Source organism: Gambusia affinis, linkage group LG08 (assembly GCF_019740435.1).
Source record: "Gambusia affinis linkage group LG08, SWU_Gaff_1.0, whole genome shotgun sequence".
NCBI classification, from domain to species: Eukaryota; Metazoa; Chordata; class Actinopteri; order Cyprinodontiformes; family Poeciliidae; genus Gambusia; species Gambusia affinis.
In genome coordinates, this window is record NC_057875.1 from 7,771,363 (window position 1) to 7,795,275 (window position 23,913).

The 23,913-nt window shown below is 36.5% G+C and overlaps 1 protein-coding gene across 7 annotated transcripts; it reads right to left on the bottom strand.

The window, feature by feature from the left end:
- Positions 1-454: 454 nt before the first annotated feature.
- On the bottom strand, positions 455-23,909 carry iqch (IQ motif containing H). Of its 7 annotated transcripts, none has more exons than XM_044123965.1 (20): positions 23,703-23,909; positions 23,487-23,609; positions 23,294-23,391; positions 23,106-23,181; positions 19,905-19,992; positions 19,625-19,711; positions 18,632-18,822; positions 17,592-18,125; positions 16,398-16,464; positions 15,425-15,508; positions 15,181-15,350; positions 13,084-13,356; positions 12,810-12,998; positions 7,520-7,640; positions 6,969-7,201; positions 4,058-4,216; positions 2,655-2,777; positions 1,902-1,963; positions 834-942; positions 455-606 (listed from the first exon to the last, which is right to left on the bottom strand). In XM_044123965.1, exons 1-20 carry the CDS (start codon positions 23,751-23,753, stop codon positions 538-540), a joined length of 2,907 nt encoding a protein of 968 aa, XP_043979900.1. In that variant the 5' UTR covers positions 23,754-23,909; the 3' UTR covers positions 455-537. The 7 variants fall into 7 exon arrangements, 6 of the variants coding, with proteins under 6 accessions (XP_043979900.1, XP_043979899.1, XP_043979902.1 ...); XM_044123964.1 differs by having other exon boundaries at positions 6,969-7,255; XR_006371278.1 differs by lacking the exon at positions 455-606 and adding an exon at positions 2,491-2,554 and having other exon boundaries at positions 904-942; positions 1,902-1,928; positions 6,969-7,255.
- Positions 23,910-23,913: the final 4 nt, after the last annotated feature.

The following is a 23,913-nucleotide window of genomic DNA, read 5'->3' on the forward strand; positions in this document are numbered from 1 at the left end:
CACAACAGTTTTGCAACTTATTTTTAATTGTCTTCTTACAGAAATTGTCCTTTGAGGATAACAATACAGACCGCACCAATCAGTTTTTAGCTCAATAACCAAAGTAATCTGTTCTTTCTTAAACGGTGCAGAGAAAACATTACTAAATATCATTTGTCTATCAAGCTACGCTCGCTATTCATTATCATCATCAGGTGTATCTACTCTAAGAACAGATTCACGTTGTAACCTGAAGCTTCAGTAAAAGTGTTGTACAGCAGCTTTCAAAAGTCTACCTGCCTCTGTTAAATTGTTTTTTTAATATGTAAAAAATATAATAAATATAATAGTTAATAGAACATTTTTTTTGAAATGCCTTGCTGCTGAAATGTGCTATACAAATAAAGTTTGATTGATTGATTGATTGATTGAAGGTAGCTGACAGAAAACTCTAACATTTAACAGATTCATGACAGAATATTAAGATGTTTATTTAGAAATCTACATTTTATCAGCCTGTACATATCTCCAGGGTGAAGCTCGTGTCTAAGCAGTAAGTTAATCCATCAGTTGGTTTTTGTTCTGAATAATCATCTCCAGCATGTCCTCTATGTTTGTGATCACCACCTACATAGAAACAAAGTAAAAGAAAATGTAAAGTACAAGACATATGTTTTTGAGAAGCATTTTCTTACTGACAAAATGTATCTGCAGTGTTGTTCTAATTACAAACTTTATGAATATTAATTATTTGCACTTTATTAAACACACACATTCCAACTGACAAGCTATAAAAGATTATGAAGGTTTTATGACATGGATGAGGGGAAATCGTTAAGTCGTTAACACAGTACCTTGAAATTGGTTTCTTCTTCTTTTTTAGAGGACAATATTTCCTGATGAATGACTGACAAATTCTGAGCAAAGGTCACCAGAGCTCCCTGGAGATCCTCCGAGACCGCTCTAATAACAACATTCCAAACAAACGAGTTTACTAATGATCCCCTTGTTGCCTGCTAAGAAACAATCACCTTGTTCATTTGATGGTTGTGGGTAAATGAAACTTTCAGCAGATAGCATCTTTGGTCTATAGGGGGATGAGCACAGCTTGATTTAACTGTTCCAGCGCTGTGCAAGCTAACAGATTTCTGTGATAAATATGTTGAATAACCCTCTGCTTAACAACCTGTGGAGTTTCAGATATTTACAAAACCAGAGGTGGCATCTTAATCCTGTAAAGAATTGTTTTTAAGTTGGGGCTTGGCAAACTAATTGCCCTTCTAATATTCTTCAGTGCTTTGCCGTTCTAATGAAGTGAAATTATAAGTTCTGAACCTGTACTTGCTTCTATAAAGAGAACAGCTGCAAATAAAATACCAAGATTCACTGAGTGATCGAAAAAGGTCAGAGAAACAACTGTTGCCTTTTAATGAACACTTCTCTTTAACGTAATCTGAAAATATATGGTGCTGAAGGAATACTTGAATCTTTTTAAAGTGGTCTTCAGTCAAGACGTTTTGACTGAAATATATTTTAAACAGCTTTGTGTTTTGAATAGATAATTACTCTGGCTGGATATGCCAGTTTTGGGCAATTCTATGTTACAAACAATCTGATGAGCACTTGGCTGAAAATCTAAGCATTGTTTCATTCAAACTGAAGATGCCAAGAGGGTAATCTACTGCAAGAATGTAACAGAACCTTGCTTCAAAACACTGAATTATTCTCTTTAAAATGAGATATAAGGAGGAATTCCTTATTGCCAATCAAGGAATGTGGCACCTTTTCTTAATAAATTTCAAGCATTTGCCAACATGTTTCTCTATGGTTTTTCAAGGTTTTCCACCACTCAGTTTTAAAGAGCTCACATTTGTTTCATTCTTGACATAATATACAAAACTGATACAATAAAAAATACTCACATCATCCCAATGGTGGATCGTTCAGAGCTGTCATAGAGAGCAAAAACAGTGCCTTCATTTTCCTGAAGTGGAATTTCACAAATTTAATATTAAAAGTAGATCCAAGACACAACAATGTTTTTTTTTCCTTCAGTTTATTCTCAAAATATTACAGGACCTATTAAGTAGAGTGATCTATGAGCAAGGTAAGCACCATTAGGAACATATAATTAAAATATTTAATATTTCTTATAATATGTTGCATACAAACCTTGTAGCTAAAGGTTCACTTAAAAAGGTTGAAATCTTATTTTGGTGTCGCTTTTTGAATAAGATCGAAACATCAGCAGTAGAAAAAAAAACCAAATATATTTTTTTTACTTCAGCATTCATTATGCTTTACATGCGGCTCAGTGAGAAACCTTTCCAGGTTAGAAATTCATCTTCAGGGTTGCTTTCTAGCTGATTTTGTTGTGTTCGCAACTGATAAATCTGATTTTTGAATAGTGATTAAAATAAATTTGTTTGTTTTCCAACTATGACAGTAGCATTAGCCTAATCTCAAACTCAACTGCCCACCAAACCAGGTCTAACGTACATGTTTACTTACTTATGCATTTGTCCTGTGATGTAGCTGAACAACTATAGTTGTTCAGTTAAAAATGTCTTTGAAGCTAACAGATAATGCAGGGGAAAGATGCTAATATATTATCAAAATGTTTCACTGTAACTTGCAAATAATTTCTTAAAAGAAGGGAAAAAAAATATTGTTACCTTCTTGTTAAACTCGATGTAATTATATTTGCACATCTTGAAGAACATACTGTGGTACAACATGGAAAGGTTAGAATGAAACAAATGGATCCCAACGACTGCATAGCGACTGTCCACCAGATGCTGTGAAAGAAAAAGACAACACAGGTGAAATATTTTGGTCTACTTTGTTTGTCATATCATATATGGTGTTGTATGTTATATTAACATTGAATTTGGTGATAACATAATTTACACACAACTAAATAGCTTTGTTTCTTACTAAGGATTTGTCAATAGAGGGACAAACATTAGCAGGAAAATGCAGTGAGTTTTAATGAAGGCTAGCTCTAAGCCTTGACTTATAAACAATTCTATTATTCTGTGTTTATTATATTAAGGGATTATGTATAAAAGGTTTTGGTTTGTGTATTATCAAAACGTTAAAGGTTTTGAATCCCTTGGGTCACCGCTAAGTTTCTGTTTATGATCGATAAACCTGATGAGTAAACAGCACATAAAATAAACTTTTGTTCCGTTCTTAATTAACTATAGGGTGCAACAGTTAGATTGAATGTAATAGCCTAGCTGTTATACAGTGTAACACTTCAAGCAAAGACCATGAAGTTTCATGAAAACAGAAGCACAACTGGGTTCCATAAACACAAAACATATTACTATAATAGAAGAATTCTAATCATAAGTACCACTATAGAGGTGGATTATTTAAAAATGTCAGGTCTTAGGAGGATAAAATGTTGCCTGTTCTCAGCCACCTTTGGGAGACAAAGAGAGCAGGCCTGAGCCTTGAGGAGCTCAGGAGATATAGCCCATAACTTGCTGTGAAGGCTGTGTGTTTGCACTTGTGAAAGGCAGGGCCCTTACCCAACAATAAAAGTGTCCAACAGGGACTTAATTGTGTTTGTAATATGCAGGTCCCTAATGATGGCCACTATTGAAGCCATTAACAACAGCAGTGGCTCAACTGCTGCAGTGAAGCACCAGGCCACCAGCTAAATGAATGTTTGATAAAATAATACAAGTCGCAGATTAACAAGCGTAAACTGAGGCATACTGCTAATAAAAGAACTCCATTGTTTAAGTCCTGGCACCAGGTTGATGAAGTGTTCAAGCATGCATAATGAAAATGGTATGAATTATTAATGTGTTGATTATTTAGGCTCATCTATCAAAATGATAATGAATTCGGCACCTAAACACTCACTGACTTCAGTGTGTAGTTACAGTTTTTAGGTGTGCTTTCTAAAAGCAAAGATTTTACAAAACACACACACACATTGATCTCTTGCAAATGCTTGCTTAAGACTCAGACTAATTAAAAACAAGGGCTTTTTTTATTACTTAGGAAAATTAATTTTTAAAAATATGCAAAATATACATTTTAGTAATTAAAATTGTCATACTTTTGCTGCGGCCTCCTGTTCAGAACATTTCTCTCTGTCTGGCATTGGCACTTCGAAACAGCCTGTGTGCCAGTTCAGCGTTCCTCCAGTTGCCATTAGTAGCATCTGGGTCATGGCAAGCTGGTCACTGAATCCAATTTCCAGATCAATTCCCCATATCTGTCAAAAAGATATTATGAACTACATGTGAAGGAAGGAGAAAGCAGAGAGTATTTCAATAAATGATTCTTATTCACACTGAGAGAAAGACCAGTGATATAGCTTTGTGTGTTTAGGTACATGTTTAGGTAATGCAGTGATATGATGACACAAACGCAGAGATTTTTCTTCATATGTGGATTGAGTCTGCCCTGGGCGCTTTGCCTGGCTCAGGTCTGATGAGAACCAAAGTTCAGATATGTATGGTAAATGGCATCATTATAAGTATATTAAGGGGTCAGGTATGGACGTAGCCTTCTACTTAAACGGGACTAATTTTGCAGATAATAACCTAATAGCTATGCCCTTTCTTCAAAAGTGGCAAATAAATCATCAGTGAAGGAGTTGTTAATAACTAAGTGGCAGCCGGCTGCCTCCTTTAGCTGTTCCTATTTGTCAAAGCAAGCGCTCCTGCCACTGGATGCAAATTGTAGGAAGTTTGAGCTTACAGTAGACTGACTTTCTCTCTACCAGAATGCAAACATATGTGAAAGTTTCTATTTTCTTATTCTTAAATTATTGTAGAAAAAAATAAAACAGTCAAATTGTATTTCATAAATGATTTACCAGTAACAAAAGTTAACAGTTCATCAATATGGTATGATTACATTCTTATAAAAGATGAACTAAAAAGTAATACACATATTGCTCTCAATGACAAATAATAAAAACTTTTTTAATTTGAGAAATGTAGCTAGATTTAGTGTGGTATTTTTATTTATAAATTATTCAAAAGGTTTTCCTGCAAACAAAATTATTGCTGGTAATGTTTGTGATTAAAATAATTTGGTTGATTTTCTCAAAAGAATGATAAACAATAAGAAAGAAGTTGCAGATATAAAAGATAAAAAACAAACAAATAAATATATCTATTATCTTTTGTAAATATACTAAACAAAATGACAGAATCCTATGTAAATCCTGATGTAAATTTAAGCACAAAGGTTTTTTATATTAACTTTTATAGTTTTGTATGAATTAAAAATGTGAGATCTTCACTTACATTTCAAATTTTACTCTAATTTTACATAAAAACAACACTTGCTCCCATGGCAGTATAAAAAACTGCCAATGTTTATCCAGTTCCCTTAGTGTAGAAGGCAAAGAAGTTACAACTTGGTTTGATGCATGTTTGAATCAGACTGTTACATGGGCCTGCATGATGGACACACGACAGCAAGCCATTCACTCAACTCCCTAAAACTCATACTCCCGCGTCCTATTGTCGCTCTTAACAAAGCCGCGGGAAATGTAAGCCTGGATTGTACCTGTTTTCTATTGCCTTGCATTTTCATTAAAAACCCCGATGCTGCAGCTGTGGCCCCGCTGCTCCACAATGTGTGCTGAGACTGCAAGGGCAAACATATGTGACCCACTTCTTCCCATCAAATAAAGTAGGCAGCTTTTAGCAACAGGTTTGAATCTAAATTGATGTTTAAATCCAGACAGGTTTGCCCATGTGGCTCCCCTTAGTCTGAGCTTTGTCTGTCTGTGTCAAGAGACGGGCAAGAATTTGCCATTAAAGTTCCTGCATCCACGGAAGCATGTGGTGTTTTATTGTTATTTATGCTGTCTCCAAATCCTTTACAATTGAATCAAAATTAGAGATAAAAAGGTGATTTTTGGCCATCTTCAAAAAGGAAAGGGGCAGCTTATGTTACATCTGAATCAAGTTCAGACATTTCTTTTTTCTAATAGGAATAATAAATAAAAATGATTGACTGCAATAACACAAAAATATTTTTAATCAAATAACAAATCTTGAGTAAATGTAAAAAAAAATAAAATAAAATTGTATTATACAGTAAAAAAATAAATAACTTTCTTCTACCAGTTATATTCTAACCCAGAACACACTACCCTCTAGTGGCAACCATGGCCAAAGCTAATCCTATTCAGTTTACATACGTATATGGATCAATATATGTGAATGTATACTTAAAACAATCGATACTAGCCAAGCAGATGACAACTGGTTTATTTCTATCAGATGAGCTGCTAAAGGCATGAGAATTTCCTATTTTTTTCTTTCCACATTTTTAGCATGTTTAAAATAGTTTCTGTGATTCCCCTCTCCATTCTGCTGTTTTAGAAATGTGCAGAAAATGCTTTGCTTTTCTGCACAGGAAAAGCAAAGCATTTTATTTTGCAGGACCAGATCAATAATAGTCAATGCTGCCACATGTTGGGAGCAGAGGTTAAACCATCATAAAGAAGTCCATTTCAAATATCATGAATCAAGAAGATTTCAACAAAACTTAATCCTGACAAATGAGAAGAGGCTTCAGCAGTCTATTGGTATAATAATGTGATTTATTTCAGGAGAACACTGCAGGTGACCATCTAGGGGTTAAACACTTGACAGGTTATCCCAGTGAACGTCCTAAATCACTTCAGAATGACCCCTACTGTTGGAAAGCTTCTAAATTTCTCTACATCGTAAGGTTAAAGGGCAAGCTTTAAACGGTGGAATCAGTGTATTGACACAATAAGACCTGACAGTTTATTAGAGGGCCTTGTGACACATTTCGTCCCTGTGCCCACAGTTTACCTCGTCTTGTTATCTGGATCCCTAGGGAGCAGTATATGTTGGAGGCACCTATCTGGTTGTGTGGATAAAAATTGATCCTTTCCACCCAATATGGGTCGCAACAAACCAGATCATATGTATCATGACACCCTGAGTCCTCCTCTTTACCTTTGTGAGTCTCACCTTCTGCTTCATGGTGCTGTGGTCAACAAAGGTTGCCAGGCCAACAGATACATAACCCATAATACATTTCTGCTGGCAAACGTGAGCCACATGCATGCAGATAGAGTGCAGGATCTCTAGGTGAACAGAAGTCTTAGGAATAATGGCTCCCACAATGTCTAGATGACAATAGCCATGCAGTTGGTCTCCCCAGGACAGAAGGGTCACCTCACCGCTGGGCTCCAGGAGCATATCTACAGTCATATGGGTGACATTCTCTGAAGGGGGGTATGCCTCCACTACTCCACCTGAACAGAGTGAATGCTGAAAAATGGCTACATGCACAAAGACATAATTCCAAAAGTATAAGGGAAATTTTGACATTTTTATTACTGATAACTTCACAAAAGGTCACTTGAAAAATCTGACCTCTGATAATTACTAAAAGAAATATGAAAATGATAGTTTTTACATTTATAAAGGCACCCGGGAAACAGAAAAGTTCATTGAAATGAATAGATTTCATAAGTTGCGGGTGAATATGATAAAGTGCTTGACAATAGGTGTCTGACCTTGTCTGAGGAAGAACTTCATGAACTCGGACCAACTTTGAAAACGGGAACATTTAGCCAGTTGGGTATAATAGATCAGCCATTCTGGGATCTCTTCTAAATATTTCTGCATCACAAATTCCTGTAGAATGAATGTAGAAGCATAAACATCACACACCAAATAAAAAATACTTGGAAATGAACTTGTGCATAGTTTTCCATTGATTCAACTCGAAGTTCTAAAAAAAGTAAGTTGCTTAATTTTGCTCCTAGCTCAGAGTCATGATGTGAAGACCCAAATGTGGAGCCAGGATCAGGGTGAAAAGGGTCATGATTAATGAGCTGAGTGGACACGAAGGTAATAATAGAATGCTACATTGTGTGACAAAAACCAAGAAGTATATATCCTGAGAAATTGATTACTAGATGCAACACAGGTGAGTGAATGTGCTTATGGAAAACAGGTGTTTAAGGTCAGCAAATTAAAGCACTGAGGTAAAAGTAACAAGACCAAGAAATCAAGACCACAAAAATAAATTAAACACGAGAGCCAACAAAATAATCAAAATAAACAAACTGAACTCAAACTTCAACAGACTGTGACAGTCAGGCCTTATGGCTGTTGGCTACAAAACTGCTACATCCTGTTATCCAGATGACTCCGGTGATTGCAAGTTATTCTTTAGACTTCATAGGCAGCTTCAATTTCTGTGTGAGTGTCTGATGGATACTGCAGGAGTGTCTATCTGTGAGTGACAGCCTATTATCAGAAGGCCTCAGGAGTCTAATAGCTTTAACTCGCAGCCTCGAACCACCTGCCCTCAATAACAACTCTCTCCACTGGGCGGCTGATGAATACTTAAGCTAACCCCATCTATCTGGGGATCAATCAGGGCCTGACTGGGATCGATATCACTCTTGTTTCGGTAAATACGAAATGCCATTATGATTTCACCACTTAATTATGCTGTTAATTTTCACCTTTTGCTTTAGGTGTCCTTTACACAGTTTAGCAACTGAAATACACTGTTGTCTCCCAAAAAAAACAAACACAGTGCAGTTAAATGGATGAGAAGATGTTGTCTAAAGCTTTCACTGCCGTTGTTTGATGTTCATAATGTTAAACAACAACTGGCAGATTACAGTTAAAGTCAGTTTAATGGACTGTTTTTGAAGGCCTCTTTGTAAACAATGTTTAAATGTTTTGTAAATGCGTAATTAATCAAGATTAATCAAAATCTTGATTTAAATCTTAATCAAGATTTTATGATAGATTCCACAAATTAAAATCCAAAAGTTGTTGCATCTATTTATATTTAAACTACCTGCATAAATATGTTGTAGAACCACCTTTCACTTCAGTAACAACTGTATGTTGTTTCAGGTGTGTCTCTAAAAGCTTTCCAGATCTAAAAACTGACTTTTTGCCCATGCTTTTTTACACACCAGCTTAGGTTCAGACAGATCAGGTAGAAACCATCAGTTTTGAAGTTTTGTGACAAATCTCAGTTGGATTTGCATCTGGATTTAAATTAGGTCATTTTGACACAAACTTTAAATGGGACTCTTTCAGCTTGTCTTTCTTCCCTAAAAGGTCAGATCTGAGGAGTAAGCGACTACTAGTTATCGTGTCCATAAAGTCTTTCACCATTACATGTGACTCTCTGCATTTTCTCCACTTACCATTAATCAGAGAAGCTGGTTGGTTGCATCTCTGGTTAATGATCCCCTAACCAATCCAGTCGGTCCAGCTGGTGGACAGCTTGGAAGATTTACAGCTGTGTTATTTTATTTTCACTTTTGGGCGATGGATTGAAGGACTGAGCACAAGACTGAACAATTTTGAGATATAGTTATATAAGTCAACTCTGCTCTACAGTTGTACATCTTATCTGTCTGCATTTTTTTTGTCTTTTTAAAGTTGCATTGGATTTTATTTAGTGGTATCAGAGTAAACTGGTTTAAATACAAAAGTGGGCTATATTTTTGAGATTTTTCTTTACAACAACCTTTCACAATCTTGTATTATTTTCTTGTGTGGTGTTGGTCAGTAACATAAATCACCAATAAAATACATTGAAGTTTGTAGATGTAATGTGAAAAAACACAAAACAATTCAATGCACTGTATGTGTACTACTGTAAGGGAATTACATTTTTTAATAGAAAAAAAGAATATGTGAAAATTGAGTGAAAGATAATTTGTGAATGCTGATAACATATTTGTTCTTCCCTCCTGCTCTCCAGAGCATTACTTTTTTTGAGTATATGGCTTCTGGCTCCACTGGAGACAGGACCAGAGATTATGCCGTTGAAATTCCAGTCATGTAACAGCCATCATCATATTCAAGTACTGTAAGAGGCGAGGTCAAATGCTACACAGTGATTCTCCCTATACAAACCATAAAGCACACAATGGCGCGGCAAAAAGTGTAAGGGAACGGTTGTCATTCTCAACGGAAGAGCAAGCTCACCCTGGGACTTTGCCTGTGCAGTTCACAGAAACAGCAGGACAGAAAGAAAAAGAAAGACGGGTATTTCGCAATAAATTATTTGGACTTAAAGTACGCACACTGCCCTGTGATAGGATTCAGCAATGGCTTGGCATCCTCATAAAGCAGAGCAATCTGGTCAGAAATAAAAGATGTTCTCCCCTTTGATTGCTATTTTATGTCTATGTTTTTAGTGGAAGCAGGGTATGGACAACAATTCTTCCATGAGAATAGCTCCTGAAATGTTACACATTGTCAATGAATATCTAACTCATTAGTCCCATTAAAACATTAATGTAAAGTCACAACAAAGCATAACAAATTTAATGTCCAGGCAGTTTCAGCTTTACCTATAATGTTGAATTTTTATGAACAAGAATTATTTATAAAATGAAAGAAAAACAAGTGACAGAAATTTTCTTCAAATCTCAAATTCAGATTAACTCTGCTCAGACAAATCAGTAGACATCCGAGCTTCTCTGTGGTACAAGAGGCTGCACAATATTTAGACAGACAACAACTGTATGAAACGTTCCTCTACCTCTCTAGTGGTAGTGATTGTCAAATGACCCATTTCGTTGACAAACTTAACCTAAATAAGATTTTTCTCAAGATCTGTTTGTACACAGCATGATGGAAAAAATACTCCATCTGTTGAAGCTATTAGGTGTAATTTTTACCCTCTTGTGCCTAATGATCCATATGCAAGCTGTGTGAGCGCTTAAGTGTGTGTGTATGGCCCCCTTCAGGCATTGCATGGTTGAAGATCTACATGTCTTTAACCTCTCTCTGTGTAAATGCTAAAAGAGGCCTGGGGGGCTTTCTTTGGGCTCAAACATTGTGCTGGAAGCTGCTGCGGGCCTCACAATATTTAGAGAAACACACATGCTTTTCCTCAGACCTCCATGTAAGCGCTCATTGATGTGGATGTAATGGCTCCTCCTCCTTTTTGTACCCTTCAAGGCTTTGTTTCGCTCAGCCAGAAGGGATCTAATTGTTGGTAATATTCTTAAGGAACACATGGTATACATAATTTTTTTTATGAATCATGTTTTTTCATAAAGAGCTTTTCAGCACAGCTGTTAATAAAAAAAAATGTGGACACATACTGAGGCCAATTACTTCTCCAATTCCCCATTTATTTATTTTTTTATTCATGTATATTGTTAGAATTATTAAAAGAGAACATCATTATGATTTTCTTACAATTTAATTAGTTGCAATTTACTGTTAAATCAACTTATTGGAAGATAGAAAAATTATGGATACATACAATTCTTCATTCATGGACTGATCTATTGTGGTAAATAATAAAACTACCACAACTTTGAACCAAATACTTGAAATGTTTGTAAGTATTTAGCAAAGATTGTCTATTTTTCTTTTTCATTTAGTTTTCTGTAGTATTTTCTGCAGAATCTTCCCAAAATATACTAAAAAAAAATAGATCTCCTTTTTCTCCTCTATGAGACACAATTCTCCATTATTTTTAACATTTGTTTCAATCTGATGAGCAACTTTGTTTACTAATCTTTCAACATTAAGAGTCAAACTATTGCGTTCAGCAGTCTTTATGTAAAAGGTAGCCATTCCAGTCCATTTCAATTCATTTTAAGAGAAAACAAACAAAACAATTACTATAAAAATCATACAATAAGAGGCACAGGAAGTAGGCTTTGCTTTGATTAAAAGACCAAGGTGTAGAATAAAGGCCAGTTAAAGTGTTGTGTCCATATGGTCCAGAAGCCCCGAGGCTGCTGGCCTACACTGGGGGCCTCGGCACTCTTCTGTCTCCATGGGACCCCAGCTGGTGAAAGAAACCCCATTTACTTTCCCCATGCAGTCTCAGTCGCCATTATGGACCTTGGCTGTGGCTCAGCTCCTCTCTGCCATAATTAACAGCACCAAAGCCACAACAATTACAGCCCTGCACCATGCCTACCCTGTGAATCAACGAACAAGCTGATGGGAATGAAACAGAGTGAGCCATAAGAAACTCGAGATGACTGCTGTTCTTTCAAATGGAATAAAAAGTTAAATCGTTGTGCTCCAAGCTCACAATCATTACCCTGTAATTAGTTTGCACAAAGCTCCCGGTTAAATGGCAAAATACGGTAATTAACACATGACAGAAAATCAAAGGCTACTTTGTAAGCATATGAGAAATAAGAGCCAGGGGCTCAGAAACTGTACAGATTGTATCTGAAGCAAATAAATGGTTTAGCACTGATTAAGTACATTTTATTTGTTTTAAATATGCCCATGATTATATCAGAATTCATATTTTGAAACGAAATACTTTAGTAATATAAATGGCTCAAACCTATTCAACGGCTGTAGAATGTTGCTTTTGGATAAATAAATCAAGCATCTGCTACGCACAAGGATTATAAGGTTTAAAGACATATATTTAAAAGTAGTTTTAAGCAGGCTATAAATTTTATTCCATTATAATATGTCAATACACTCACTGTAAATCTTTAGGAAATTTTGTGATTCCATATTTTTGATCATGGGCTTCAATGGATTTATAACGTAACTATGATCGAACAACAACAAAATTGTACAGGTTTGATCTGATTGTATAGTTCTGAGTATCTGAGTGCTTTGAGATAATGTTTGTTGTGAATTGTAGTAATATAAGTAAAATGAACTGAATTATGATTTGAAGTCATTCTATTTATAAACATAACACTTTCCCTTTCGTGTGAAGAAATGCAAAGGTCATAAACATGGCCTTTGCATTTCCATGCTTTTAAAAGTGCTCTGATATTTTATAGCAAGGAGATACAGACATAACCAAGTGTGTCCTATTTTTACCTGAACCCATTTTGAGTGATATAAATCAGGCCCAAAATACTGGTAGCGCTGCAGGGCCCAGCTGTAGCACCTAAGGTGGCAAACATCACAGAATGCTGTATCACGGCCTCTTCGCTGCACGTTGATCTTAAAGAGCCAGCGCTGAATGTGAATATTTTGAGTAATAAGTTCGGCCAGTGTTTCATAAAGCTAAACCAAAAGAAACAATTTTTTGGATTATTTGTCTGTGATAGTGGACACATAGGAGCTTATAATTATGCTTTTGATGGCATACCTGGTTAAGTGCGTACACATCTCCTTGACCAGGGGGTACTTCCAGTCCTGCTTCAGAAAATATCCTTCTTCCTCCAGACTTGGTGCCGTGGAGTTGTGAAACAGCCGGTTCTGGACCCAAGATTGGCACATCCAGCTCATCAGCCACATCCAGGTCATCCTCATGGCCAACTCCACCCACTATATAGGCCCACTTCCCCTGTATTTGGCGTTTGATTTGCTTCAGGGTGGACGGACTGTACTTCAGCAGTGTAGACAGACACATGTTGCGGGTCTAAAGCAAAGGAAATGAGAGATGAAGGCTACAGTCAATTGTTATCAAGGTATCTTCCAAGGGTTGTTTCTCAGCCTGATTTATCATTGTGTAAATTCAATAGGTCTATTATTGAAATAGCCAGCAGGGTTTTGACCTCTCATGTATTTCAGCAGGTTGGATTGATAAAACCAGCCTGCGGAAAACCTCGCCTATCCTTCACTTCTTTAATGTGTGCTACCAACGAGCTCCTTGGGAATACAACTAATTACTTCACATCTGTATTTATTTGATCCACGTGGAATTATCCCTTCTGTCACTAGCAGAATGCGCTGCCAGCCATGGGTAGGAGTGATTCATCTCAGCAACACGTCTGGCACAGTTTAGCAACAAAACAGTGGGAAAATCAATAAAAAGAAATGAGAAAGGCTACGTCATGTTGCGTGTTCGGTCTAAAACATTTTGGAAAGAACAGTTTAATGCTGAAACACTTTAGAGTCACAGAATCATTTTTTGGAGTTTTTAGTTGAGAAACAGTCCAAGAAAGGCAGCAGAAGTTTAATTATTTCGTGAAAACCATCTATAGACTATTACAAATGTTTTAATTAAGCTCAACATAATCGACTTTACTGTGTTTACAAAAGATAAAACAGAAGTTTAATTTCAAATGCACTGAAAAACATTAAACAGCTGCTCTCTCAGGACAGCTGCATTGTAACAGCCATCTCTAGTACCCCCTAGAGGGCACTACACAAACTGCAAATGACTGTAGCACTCCGTGGTGGAGTACAGTGGCATGCAGGATACACACCTTGAACTTTTTTCTATCTGGTTATGCTACAGCCGAAAACCTATCTGCTTTTTACTGGGATTTTGTGTGACAAACCAGACACAAAGCAGGGCATAATTGGATATTTGGCAGCTTGAAAGGAGAGTGCCTGCAAGCATCCATTTTCAAGTCTCCCCTCTGATTTATGTCTAGCATTTGAGGTATGAATGTGCTTTGATCAAAACTATTCCATACTTCAGAGTCATTGTCCTTCTGGAAACTAAAGCATAAACAGTTTTTGTTGTTTTTTTTTATATTTTGTTAATAGTATTTCCCTTCTTCCAAAAAGGTAAATTGAGGAATCCACAACTAATGATTGTGGATTATCTTGGCTATGGTGTGTATCTATGCAGCTCCTCCAGAGCAACAATGGGTATCTTGGCTGCCTCTCTGATTACTACTCTCCTTATCTGACTTGTCAGTTTAGATAGATGGCTATGTCTTGATAAGTCTGCAGTTGTACCATATGCTTTCCAATTTCAGATGACGGCTTGAACAGAGTTCTGTGAGACGTTAAAGGTTTGGGATATTTTTTTTAAATGCTAACTCTGCTTTGGTTTTCTCCAGTGTTCTCCCTGACCTCACTGTTATGTTTCTTGAGCTTCATGATGTTGTTTTTCCACTAATGTTCTCTTATAAATGTCTGGAGGACTTCATAGAACATCTAAATTTATACTAAAATTCAAAGTCTATTAACAGATAAATACAGTTTTGAAATCAGTTCGTTACTCTGGATTTTTTGGGACGGGTTGAATAAAAATGCATGCAAGACTTTTCAAATGTATATTTCTTCTCTTTTTTTTTCATGCTCTAGTTTATGTTGGTTATTTACATAAATTGTACTAAAGTTTAGAGTTCCAAGTGACAAAAATGTAAAAGTTCAAGAGTTTTAATAATTTTCCAAAGGAATTCAGTCTAATACTGCTGCAGCAACCTTTGCTAGACCTTTCCAAGTGCATTGTCATATTAGTCAAAAGCTCATGTATAAACACACAGGTGAGTATGATCAACCTTACAGGGAAATGATCCACAGCCTCCGGTGTTAGGATAAGAAACCGTTTGTTACAGAGCAAGTCCTGGCTGGTGCTGCTATCAGCCCCATTCCTACTCAGGAAATTGTCGTAATACCGCAAGATGTCTTCCCCCAGATGCACTGGGCATATGTAGATCACCTCCACATTTTCATCTGGAATCAGAAAAAGGGGTTTTAGAAATTAAATATTTAAACAACGTGAATAAGCTCTCAATAAACATCCCTACCTCTAATATCACACAGCCTGGTGATTTGGATGTTCTGGAGGATGTCATATTTCCTGGTGTTCTGTCTCCAGCTCTGGGAGAACCCTGTCAGAATAAGGTCAGACAATTATTAAATTCATTTTGACACTGTAAGAAATTCCAGATCTGTACAGCTAGCTTTGGAAGGGATGTGAATGTCACTAGACTTGGGGATAAGGGAATTAAAGTCTAATCAGGCTGCACAGCAATCCTATGATTAATTCAGCGTAATAACTAGCAGGTGCAGAGCCTGTCGTGTGCTGGGAGTCCTTCTACACCATGTCCAGCCACCACTAAACTACATCCAATGACACCGCCAGGATCTTAGCCTGTGTTAGAGGGAATCCTCAACTGAATCAAGGTAATTAAATGATTGGATTCATGCTAATTAACAACAATGGGGTTCAACTTTCTAATTATCCTTGCTCGCACAGCACTCTCTGTAGCCACCCCAAGTGCAAATAAAGCATTCCATCTGCTTGTAATTAGGCTTAATAATTTTAGACAATCGCTCAATGATTTACAATGCACATGCCTGATTACAGTCTAAATTTGTGCTGTGAAGAAATTAGATCATGAACAGATCATGGCTTGTACTCTTTGTTTATTGTGAATGCACAGCAGTCTTTTTCATCTTTTTTTGTCACATGCATGCAGTGTTTTTGTGCACGACAGTAAAATAAGACCTTTGCGCCACTTGTACACGTTCAACATAATGGTTTGTCATTTGCTTAATCTGCAAATTAAATGGCGATTGAGACTAAATTGTTCGGTTCCTTGGCACTGGGACTGTCATCATCTAGTGAGTGCTTTCCTGCAGAGAGTCATTTGAACGAGACAGAGTGTCTGAACCGGGGCCACGGGCTGGGGACAGCAGAACGGCGAGACCGGGGATGACTGCCTCTAGATCAAATGTGTGCGTGTTGAAGTGTGTGCAGCGGGCGACAAATGCCACCTAATGAAGGGATGTGGATAATGGTCCTCTTGGACGACCGGATGTGTTTCCAGTTTTCTGCCAGATGCTGGGGACAGAGAAAAGAAGTGATCATGGAGGAGGCTGGCTGAGCACGTACACACACACACACACACACACAAATCATCTCATCGCCGCATGGATAAAACACACCAAACCAATCTCTCTTGGCTCACAGAGGCAAACCAAGCATAAAATACCATCATAATTAAATTAACCGTTTACTTTCGGAAACATCCTCTCACAATTAATTCAATCAGCAAGGTACATGATGCTACTGCCAGGGGAAGATTAGCAGGCTTAATTAACAGGGTATGAATGTTTAAAGAGTGAGAACATGTTTTAAGTGGATGTATACACACACAACAATGTTCAAACTAAATGAACTTGTAGGCACTAATTAATATTATGTCAGAGCTTTAAAAGATGTTCAGGCCAGATGACAGCACAGACGTGACATCTACACGCAAAAGGAGCACATTTAAATACAACAAAAAGAGAAAAAGAATCAAAGAAAGTCATTTTAAAAGGACTCTTAGAAATTTATCAAAGTAAAGATGAATTTAAAATGTTTTATTTGGTGACTTTTAAAGTAGGATCTAATTCTAATTTAAGTCAATTTTCTTAAGTGCAAAATTAGTTTTTACTCAAGTAGAAACAGTCAAACCCATGAATTTACTGTCTTTATTTAGAATCTGTTAATGCACGTGTCAAACTGAAGGCCTCAGGACCAAGTCTCTGGCACTTTGAGAACAGTAATGATGTTGATGTGGGTCAAAATGAAAATTAGTTTTCATTAGCCACCTCTAGCTGAAAACAACAATTGAAACCAAAAGTTTAAAAAATAAACATTTTATATGTAGATTTAATAAATTAAATGTACTTTTGTCTTTTTAAGAGTACAACTGTTACTATTAATAGATGTTATTAATAAACAGTAATAATAAATAAATAATTACTCAACTATTAGCTTGATGTCTCAAGTGTATCCCTACACTAGCCTTTTCTGTTCTCTAATTTTAGATATATATTTTACCTCAACATCAGAAACTAGAAAAAAGAAAAATACTGAGACGATGAAAAGATATATATATATATATATATAAATTCAAAACACAATTACAATAAGATGTTAAAATATAAGTTAGTAAAATTTAAGTATTGATGGTACATCACCTCTGCTCTGTTGCGATAATTTTCCAGCTGTCTGAAACGCTTGGCCTGAAGGTCTTTCTTCACTTGGCACCTTTGATAGTGCAACAGCCATGACATCGAGATAACTTCCGCTGCATTCTTGCGGTGGTGGTAGCACAGGTAAGAAGTCCTGTTGAAGTAGCGCCTCCAGCAGGCCTGTATACGGGTGGCAGCGGCATCTCTGCCTCCTTCTCCTCTGTAGCGTTGACCTGGGCGTGAAACCAGTTCTAACACATCCCCCTTATTTTGAAGCAGTGAGAAGAGAGTGGCCTTTGACAGAGTCTTACTGTAACCATAATCAGAACTAGGGCATAACTGTATGAAGTTGTCTCCATCAACTTTAGCTAAAGGCACTGCAAACTCTCGGAGCAGTTTAGTCAGGTCCTCCAGAACCTCCACCACACTGCTCCAGCACCAACTAAATCTCCCCTTGAAGCAAATGAAATCTTTCGCCATCGGATCAATTTTCCCGTTTACGATTGTAAAAGTGCTTGTTTGAGCATCTTCAGACTGGTCCTGCAGAGCAAAAAGATACAAAGTACAGTGTCTTCATATGTATTCAAAAATCTGTTCACCTTCTCAGTTTTTATCACATTAGAATTACAAATTTTAGTGCATTTTGTTAGATTTTTACGTGACAGATCAAGTAGTTTTGAGCTATTGTATAAGAAGAATAGGTAAAATTCTGTCTCTATGAGCAAAACTGACCTATAATGGTTGTATGCCTTATTGACTAAGTGCTCTTAATGTGTAAAAACAATATTAAATCCTAACTTTTTCTTTCACTACTTTGTGGGGTGGTCTCGCATAAAAGCCTCATAAAATACATTGTTTGTGGTTGCACTTTTATAAAATGTGAAAAAGTCAATTGTGTATGAATACTTCTTCAAGGCACTGTAGAAGCATCACCAGAATATTAATAAATACCTGATGTACTTTAGTTTCATATGATTCTCCTTTTTATTACACAATTCGTTGCAATGTTTTGATCTAAAATAATTTAAAATTGAAAGAGTTCAAACCTCGGTCTCTTCAGTGACAAAACTGGTGGTGGCTTGTATTTCCATTTGGTCCATTCTGTCAGAAACTGTGATCTGACTTGGTAAACTTGGTAAACTAGTGAAGAGATGTTTGGATTCACCAACTTTTCTGCGAGGCCTGGTTTGTGAATCCATCTGACATTTTGACTTCTTTTCTGGCTTGAAATCTAATTCTGTCATATCCAAACACACACAAAAAAACAAAGACAGGTTGTTTTTAAAGTTAATTGACTGAATGTTAGTTTCCAGTCAATACTATGAATCGATGGTGTAGGCATCGTATTTACAGTCCTTTTTTAACTGCTGTGATGCATTTCTCAGAATTAAAATTCTCATAGCTGTTCCTTTCTGCTAATCCTAGTAGCAGAAAGGAACAGCTTTCTGCTACTGCACAAACTGCACATCTTTTTGGACATCTATCTACTGCTTCCATACCATTGTCTGCTCTGCTATAGACTTATAATCTGTTTATTTAAACTATATATATGAATTATTCCCTTTCTGACAAAAATTTCTCATATCATTGCTTGAGTCATTGAGCAAAATTTATATATTTCTTTATCAGTCATTCCTGAAAGTTCTTTCAGGTGAATCTCAGCTTTCACTGATTACATTGTCTACAGATGTGCACAGCTTTACATAAAGGGCATTTCTTAAACTTGTTTTGCACATTGCTTTTGCACACTGACACTTAAATTGACATGAATACTCGCTTTGAAGAATGAAGTATCCATTTTGTGCTAGTCACATGCTTTTGCAGGTTATCAACCAGGTTTTGCAGTTTGTACTAATTATTTCAATTGTTTGTTAATATTGATTTGAGAAACTAGAGCAAAAGAAAAACTGTATATAAATTGAAAAAAATAGGTAGAGTACTGATGGTGTGTTGGTTATGCTTATATTATTTACAGACAAGACAGATAGACAGACAGACAGACAGACCTTCACCATTTTCATAATAAGCTACTTTCTAACCTTTTTTTGACCAGTGTAATTCTGGCCTGGGCTGAAGAGTCATAATGTTGTGCTGAATCGACATGCGAAGCAAGCTTGGTTTAATCACTGCAGACATAATTGAAAAGCAACAAAATAACTACTTAAAACATTGTGCTTGAAATCATGCACTGAAAATGTAGTTGGACACTAATTTTAGCAGATAGTTTGCAAAGAGAAAGAAAGAACTAAAAAGGTCGAGGAAGAAGAAGCGTTGCCAGGAAAATGACAGATATGAGGTGGTGGTGAGATGACATTTAACCTGGTTGCAGTTCATCTTCAGGAAGATATTGAACGCGTTTTCCTTTTGCTTTAGTAACTGCAAGACTCTCTACAGCCTCAGGTTTCACCTAGACAGAATGTTTCTTTAATTAATATTGTTCATTATTCACTGGTTTTCAAATAAGTTAATGCATAAACATTGGAGAGATTTTTTTTAAGAGAACATGAAAGTTTTATTTTGATTATTGCAACCTTTTAAACACAGAAGCTTTTATTTTGAAGTGTTTGTAAACTTCACTTTAAACGTCCAAGACCCATCATCACTCGCTTTTGAAGACGCTTTTATACAGTGGGATTACAGGCCATAACTAGGTTAAATATAGTTAGGGTAAGGCATTGGGGCATGAAAGAAAAGAGCAGGGTCAGCAGCACTATTCTCATACAAAATATCTATCTCAATATTCTAACATTTGCTAATATGCAAGGATTAAGTGTAAAGAATCTGTCTGATTTAAAGTAACCAGGTAGATCGCTAGACATAATTGGAAGACTTTACTTCTTCTAAAAACTCAAAGTGGCTGTTTTTTAAGACTATTTTCCCAATGTCCTCATGCTATCTTTTTGTTCTTCTCAGACCACTGAGCACTATGACAGACCATGAGTAGGAGCCAGGTGCTGGAACACTCTCCCCTCACAGGCACACATCTGTTTCAGATGGGGCTGGGGAAAAAGGTGCCACCTTTTGGAAAATTGCAAAAATGCAAAAAGCCAATCCCCTGGCACAGACATGGTACAGAAAAGAAGTGGGCTCAGTCGCAGGAGGTAGTAGCAGGCAGAGAGCCAGTGGTTAGCAGTTGCGGAGGCTATGGCTGTCTTATTGGCATGCAGGAACAGGTAGTCGATTCTGTCTGGAGACAGCTGTAAACCAGCAGCCCATAGCGCAGCAATCAGGTGCCTGTTTCTTTAGTAGAATGCTGATGTGCTACAATCTGCTGTTTTCTGCTTTCGCTAGCCAGCACCTCCATCTCTCTTGGAGCAGTGTGACAGTTTTGGCCTCTATTTGTCATGTCAGGTACAGATTAACAAAATCATATTGGCAAAGAAAGTGTATAAAAAAAAAAATCAAAAACTAATGTCGACCTTTGTAAAGATTCATTTGTTTGCTATGATAAGGGCTAGATGTCATCACTAAGTCAAGTGACCTTTATGTCACAGTTTGCCTGAACGAGCGACTTGAGGAATCTAAATTCAGGCTTGTACCATTACTCTTTACTCCACTATAAAGTGTGGATGTGAATTATATAAAATGTGCACATGATTTTTTTCTGCATTTTTAGGTTGGAAATTTGTAAATATAAAAAAACTGATTTTATTTTAGTTGGACTGCCAAACAAAGCCCGTCATGGAAAGATTGGCCTATTTTGTTCTCTATCTGACTAGTGAAATCAAAATCAATGCAAATCATTTTGTCTAGCAAAGTGTGATTAATGATTTTTGGAAGAACAAATTTGGGTATCAAACATTCTCTAGAATAAGAATGAAAGGCCCAAATAGACATGATAATTATAGTTATGTTTATAAAACAATTTATTATGGCTCTCATAAAACACAGTGAGTCATCTTTAGCATACCTCCAGTGTTCATATATTTTTCCATTATCCTCTCACATTTCTCCCATCTGGGAATCCAATAAAAGGCCACTTTTCTTGTCTTTGTTAAAAATGCTATGTTATTGGACTAAAAGGGTTAGGTTATGGATAATAACTTTGCCAATGAAGCATTTTTTTTCCTTCAAAAAGACGATAAATGTTATAATCTGTAGCATCTCAACCTCCTTCATTATCTATAACTCAAGCAGATACCCAAGGGATTCATCCTGAGCCCTGCTGCACACAGATCTAATTTTCCTCTGCTGGAGTCTTAAGCAGTTGCTCTGTGATATTTGCATGTGCGTAATATAAGAACTGTGATTCTTGGGACAAACAGAAGTGGATAAAACCTAAAGGCCACTGCAATAATTAATATTTGTATCAATGTAAAATGACTTAGTAGATGCTCTTAGGATTATGAATGGAAAGTAAAAACTCTGCTTCTGATGTCCAGACAAAATGTGGAAAAACTGTCCAGATTTGGAAGCACTCAACTTTTCAAGGTGCTCATATAAACCAAGTTTCTAATCAAAAGTGGACCAGCAGTGCTATAGGCTCATCATACCAGTTCTGACAGCATTCCTTTCATGTGTGGTGAAAGGGGTCCTTAATTTCTATTACAAAACACATTACAGGAACAACTCTGACACTGACAAAAAGACTGGGCAGCTGTTGTGAGAGGTAAAAATTTTTCATCTGCTGAGGATAAACCTGTACAGAAGCAGCAGCAGAGATCCTGTATCATCAAGAGTCCCAGCCACCCTGCATATGGACTGTCACCTCCCTCCCCACGGGCAGAGAGCAATAAGGCATAAAAACCAGAACATAGAAACCAGTTTCCATTTAAGGTTTGGTAGAATCAAGAATTTACTTTAGTCATTAAACGTATGTCTTCTTTCCTTGCTGCCTATTTGGTTTTAAGACTGCATGACATTTATCTTTTGTATAATCAATAGTATTTGCAGAAGTACTTAAGATTTACAACCATTCAATTTATAGTTTGGGTTATTTTATATTTTGTTTCTTTATGTCTGCAGTCACTTTAGTTGGTAAAACTAAATAACAAATATTGTTCTCTCCAAGGCAGTTATTATTTTACTATTGATACCAGTTATTAGATAGGTGCAATTTCTTAATGATTTTTTATGGTTTCTGTTTCTATATTAATATATTTAAATTTTGAAAAAAATAAATAAATAAAAAAGATGGTGACAATAAAACCTTAACAAAAAATGCTTAAATGTCTGAACTGTTTATTTCCATACATCTATGTTCACCATCTGATAAATTCTTGTAGGTTCATGGGTATGACTTAGGGTGCACCTTGGAGAGGTTTTCAGCCCATGTCCCACACCAAGACACATATAGGAGTATTTACAATGGCCATTTGTCTTAAATTCATGTTTTTTAAACTGTGGAAGAAAGTATGCCAGGAAAGGCCCCCACATAAACCCTGGGAGAAAATGCTAATTCTACTCCAGGGATTGGCCTTGGTTTGAACCCAAGATCTTCTTGGTGCCAGGTAACAGCGCTAACAGGAACAGTTTCTTAGCTTTTAGACATTATGAGTGAAAACTAGAGGAAGAATGTACCTTTGTTTCATGGAATAGTGCGTCCAATGTCTTTTTTTGTGAATACACATCAGGGAGACCTTCAAGAGAGGGTTTCCTGTACAAAGTCATTATTTCAGGATAAGAGAATCATGCAAACACTTAACATCCATAAAAATATTCTTAAAAATATATCCCCTATATAACAAGCTTAGCTTTAATTCACTTACCATTTATAAATCTTTAAGGTCTGTTTTGGTAAGTCTTCAATGGCTGGAAGAACCAACTGCTGCTTATTTACACTTTTCAAATAATCATCTGCGTGTCTCTGTGTGTTAGAAGTAAATGCCATTCTCTGTTTGTAATCAGTTCATTTGACTTCTACAAAATGTAAACATTGTCCTTAGTATAAAACTTTCTCACCCTGATGCTACTTTGGGTCCTACTAATGGCATTGTCCAGTACTTTGATATCGAGAGTTGCGCCCTTTTCGTCCACATTGATTTTGCCAACATTGTACTTAAGTTGGCTTAAATCATGTTCAACCTGCAAATAAAAACATACCTCAGTCTGCCAAGTCAGTGTAGACTAAATTATATAATGGTATTTAATACACAGCCAATAAAATTGAAATATTACCTGAACTAAAACGTCTTCAAACGTATCTTCGTGTTTGGGTATGTCAGCCATTATTTATTCGTGGTCTAATAACTTTAACCGGAGACAGTATGCTAGTTAGCAATCAAAACTCTTGAAACATTACTTGTAACCATGGCAACAATATTTTTTTTAGAGAGGGTTAAACATTTTCCGGAACAAGCCTCTCGGGTGTCTGCTCGTACACCAGATT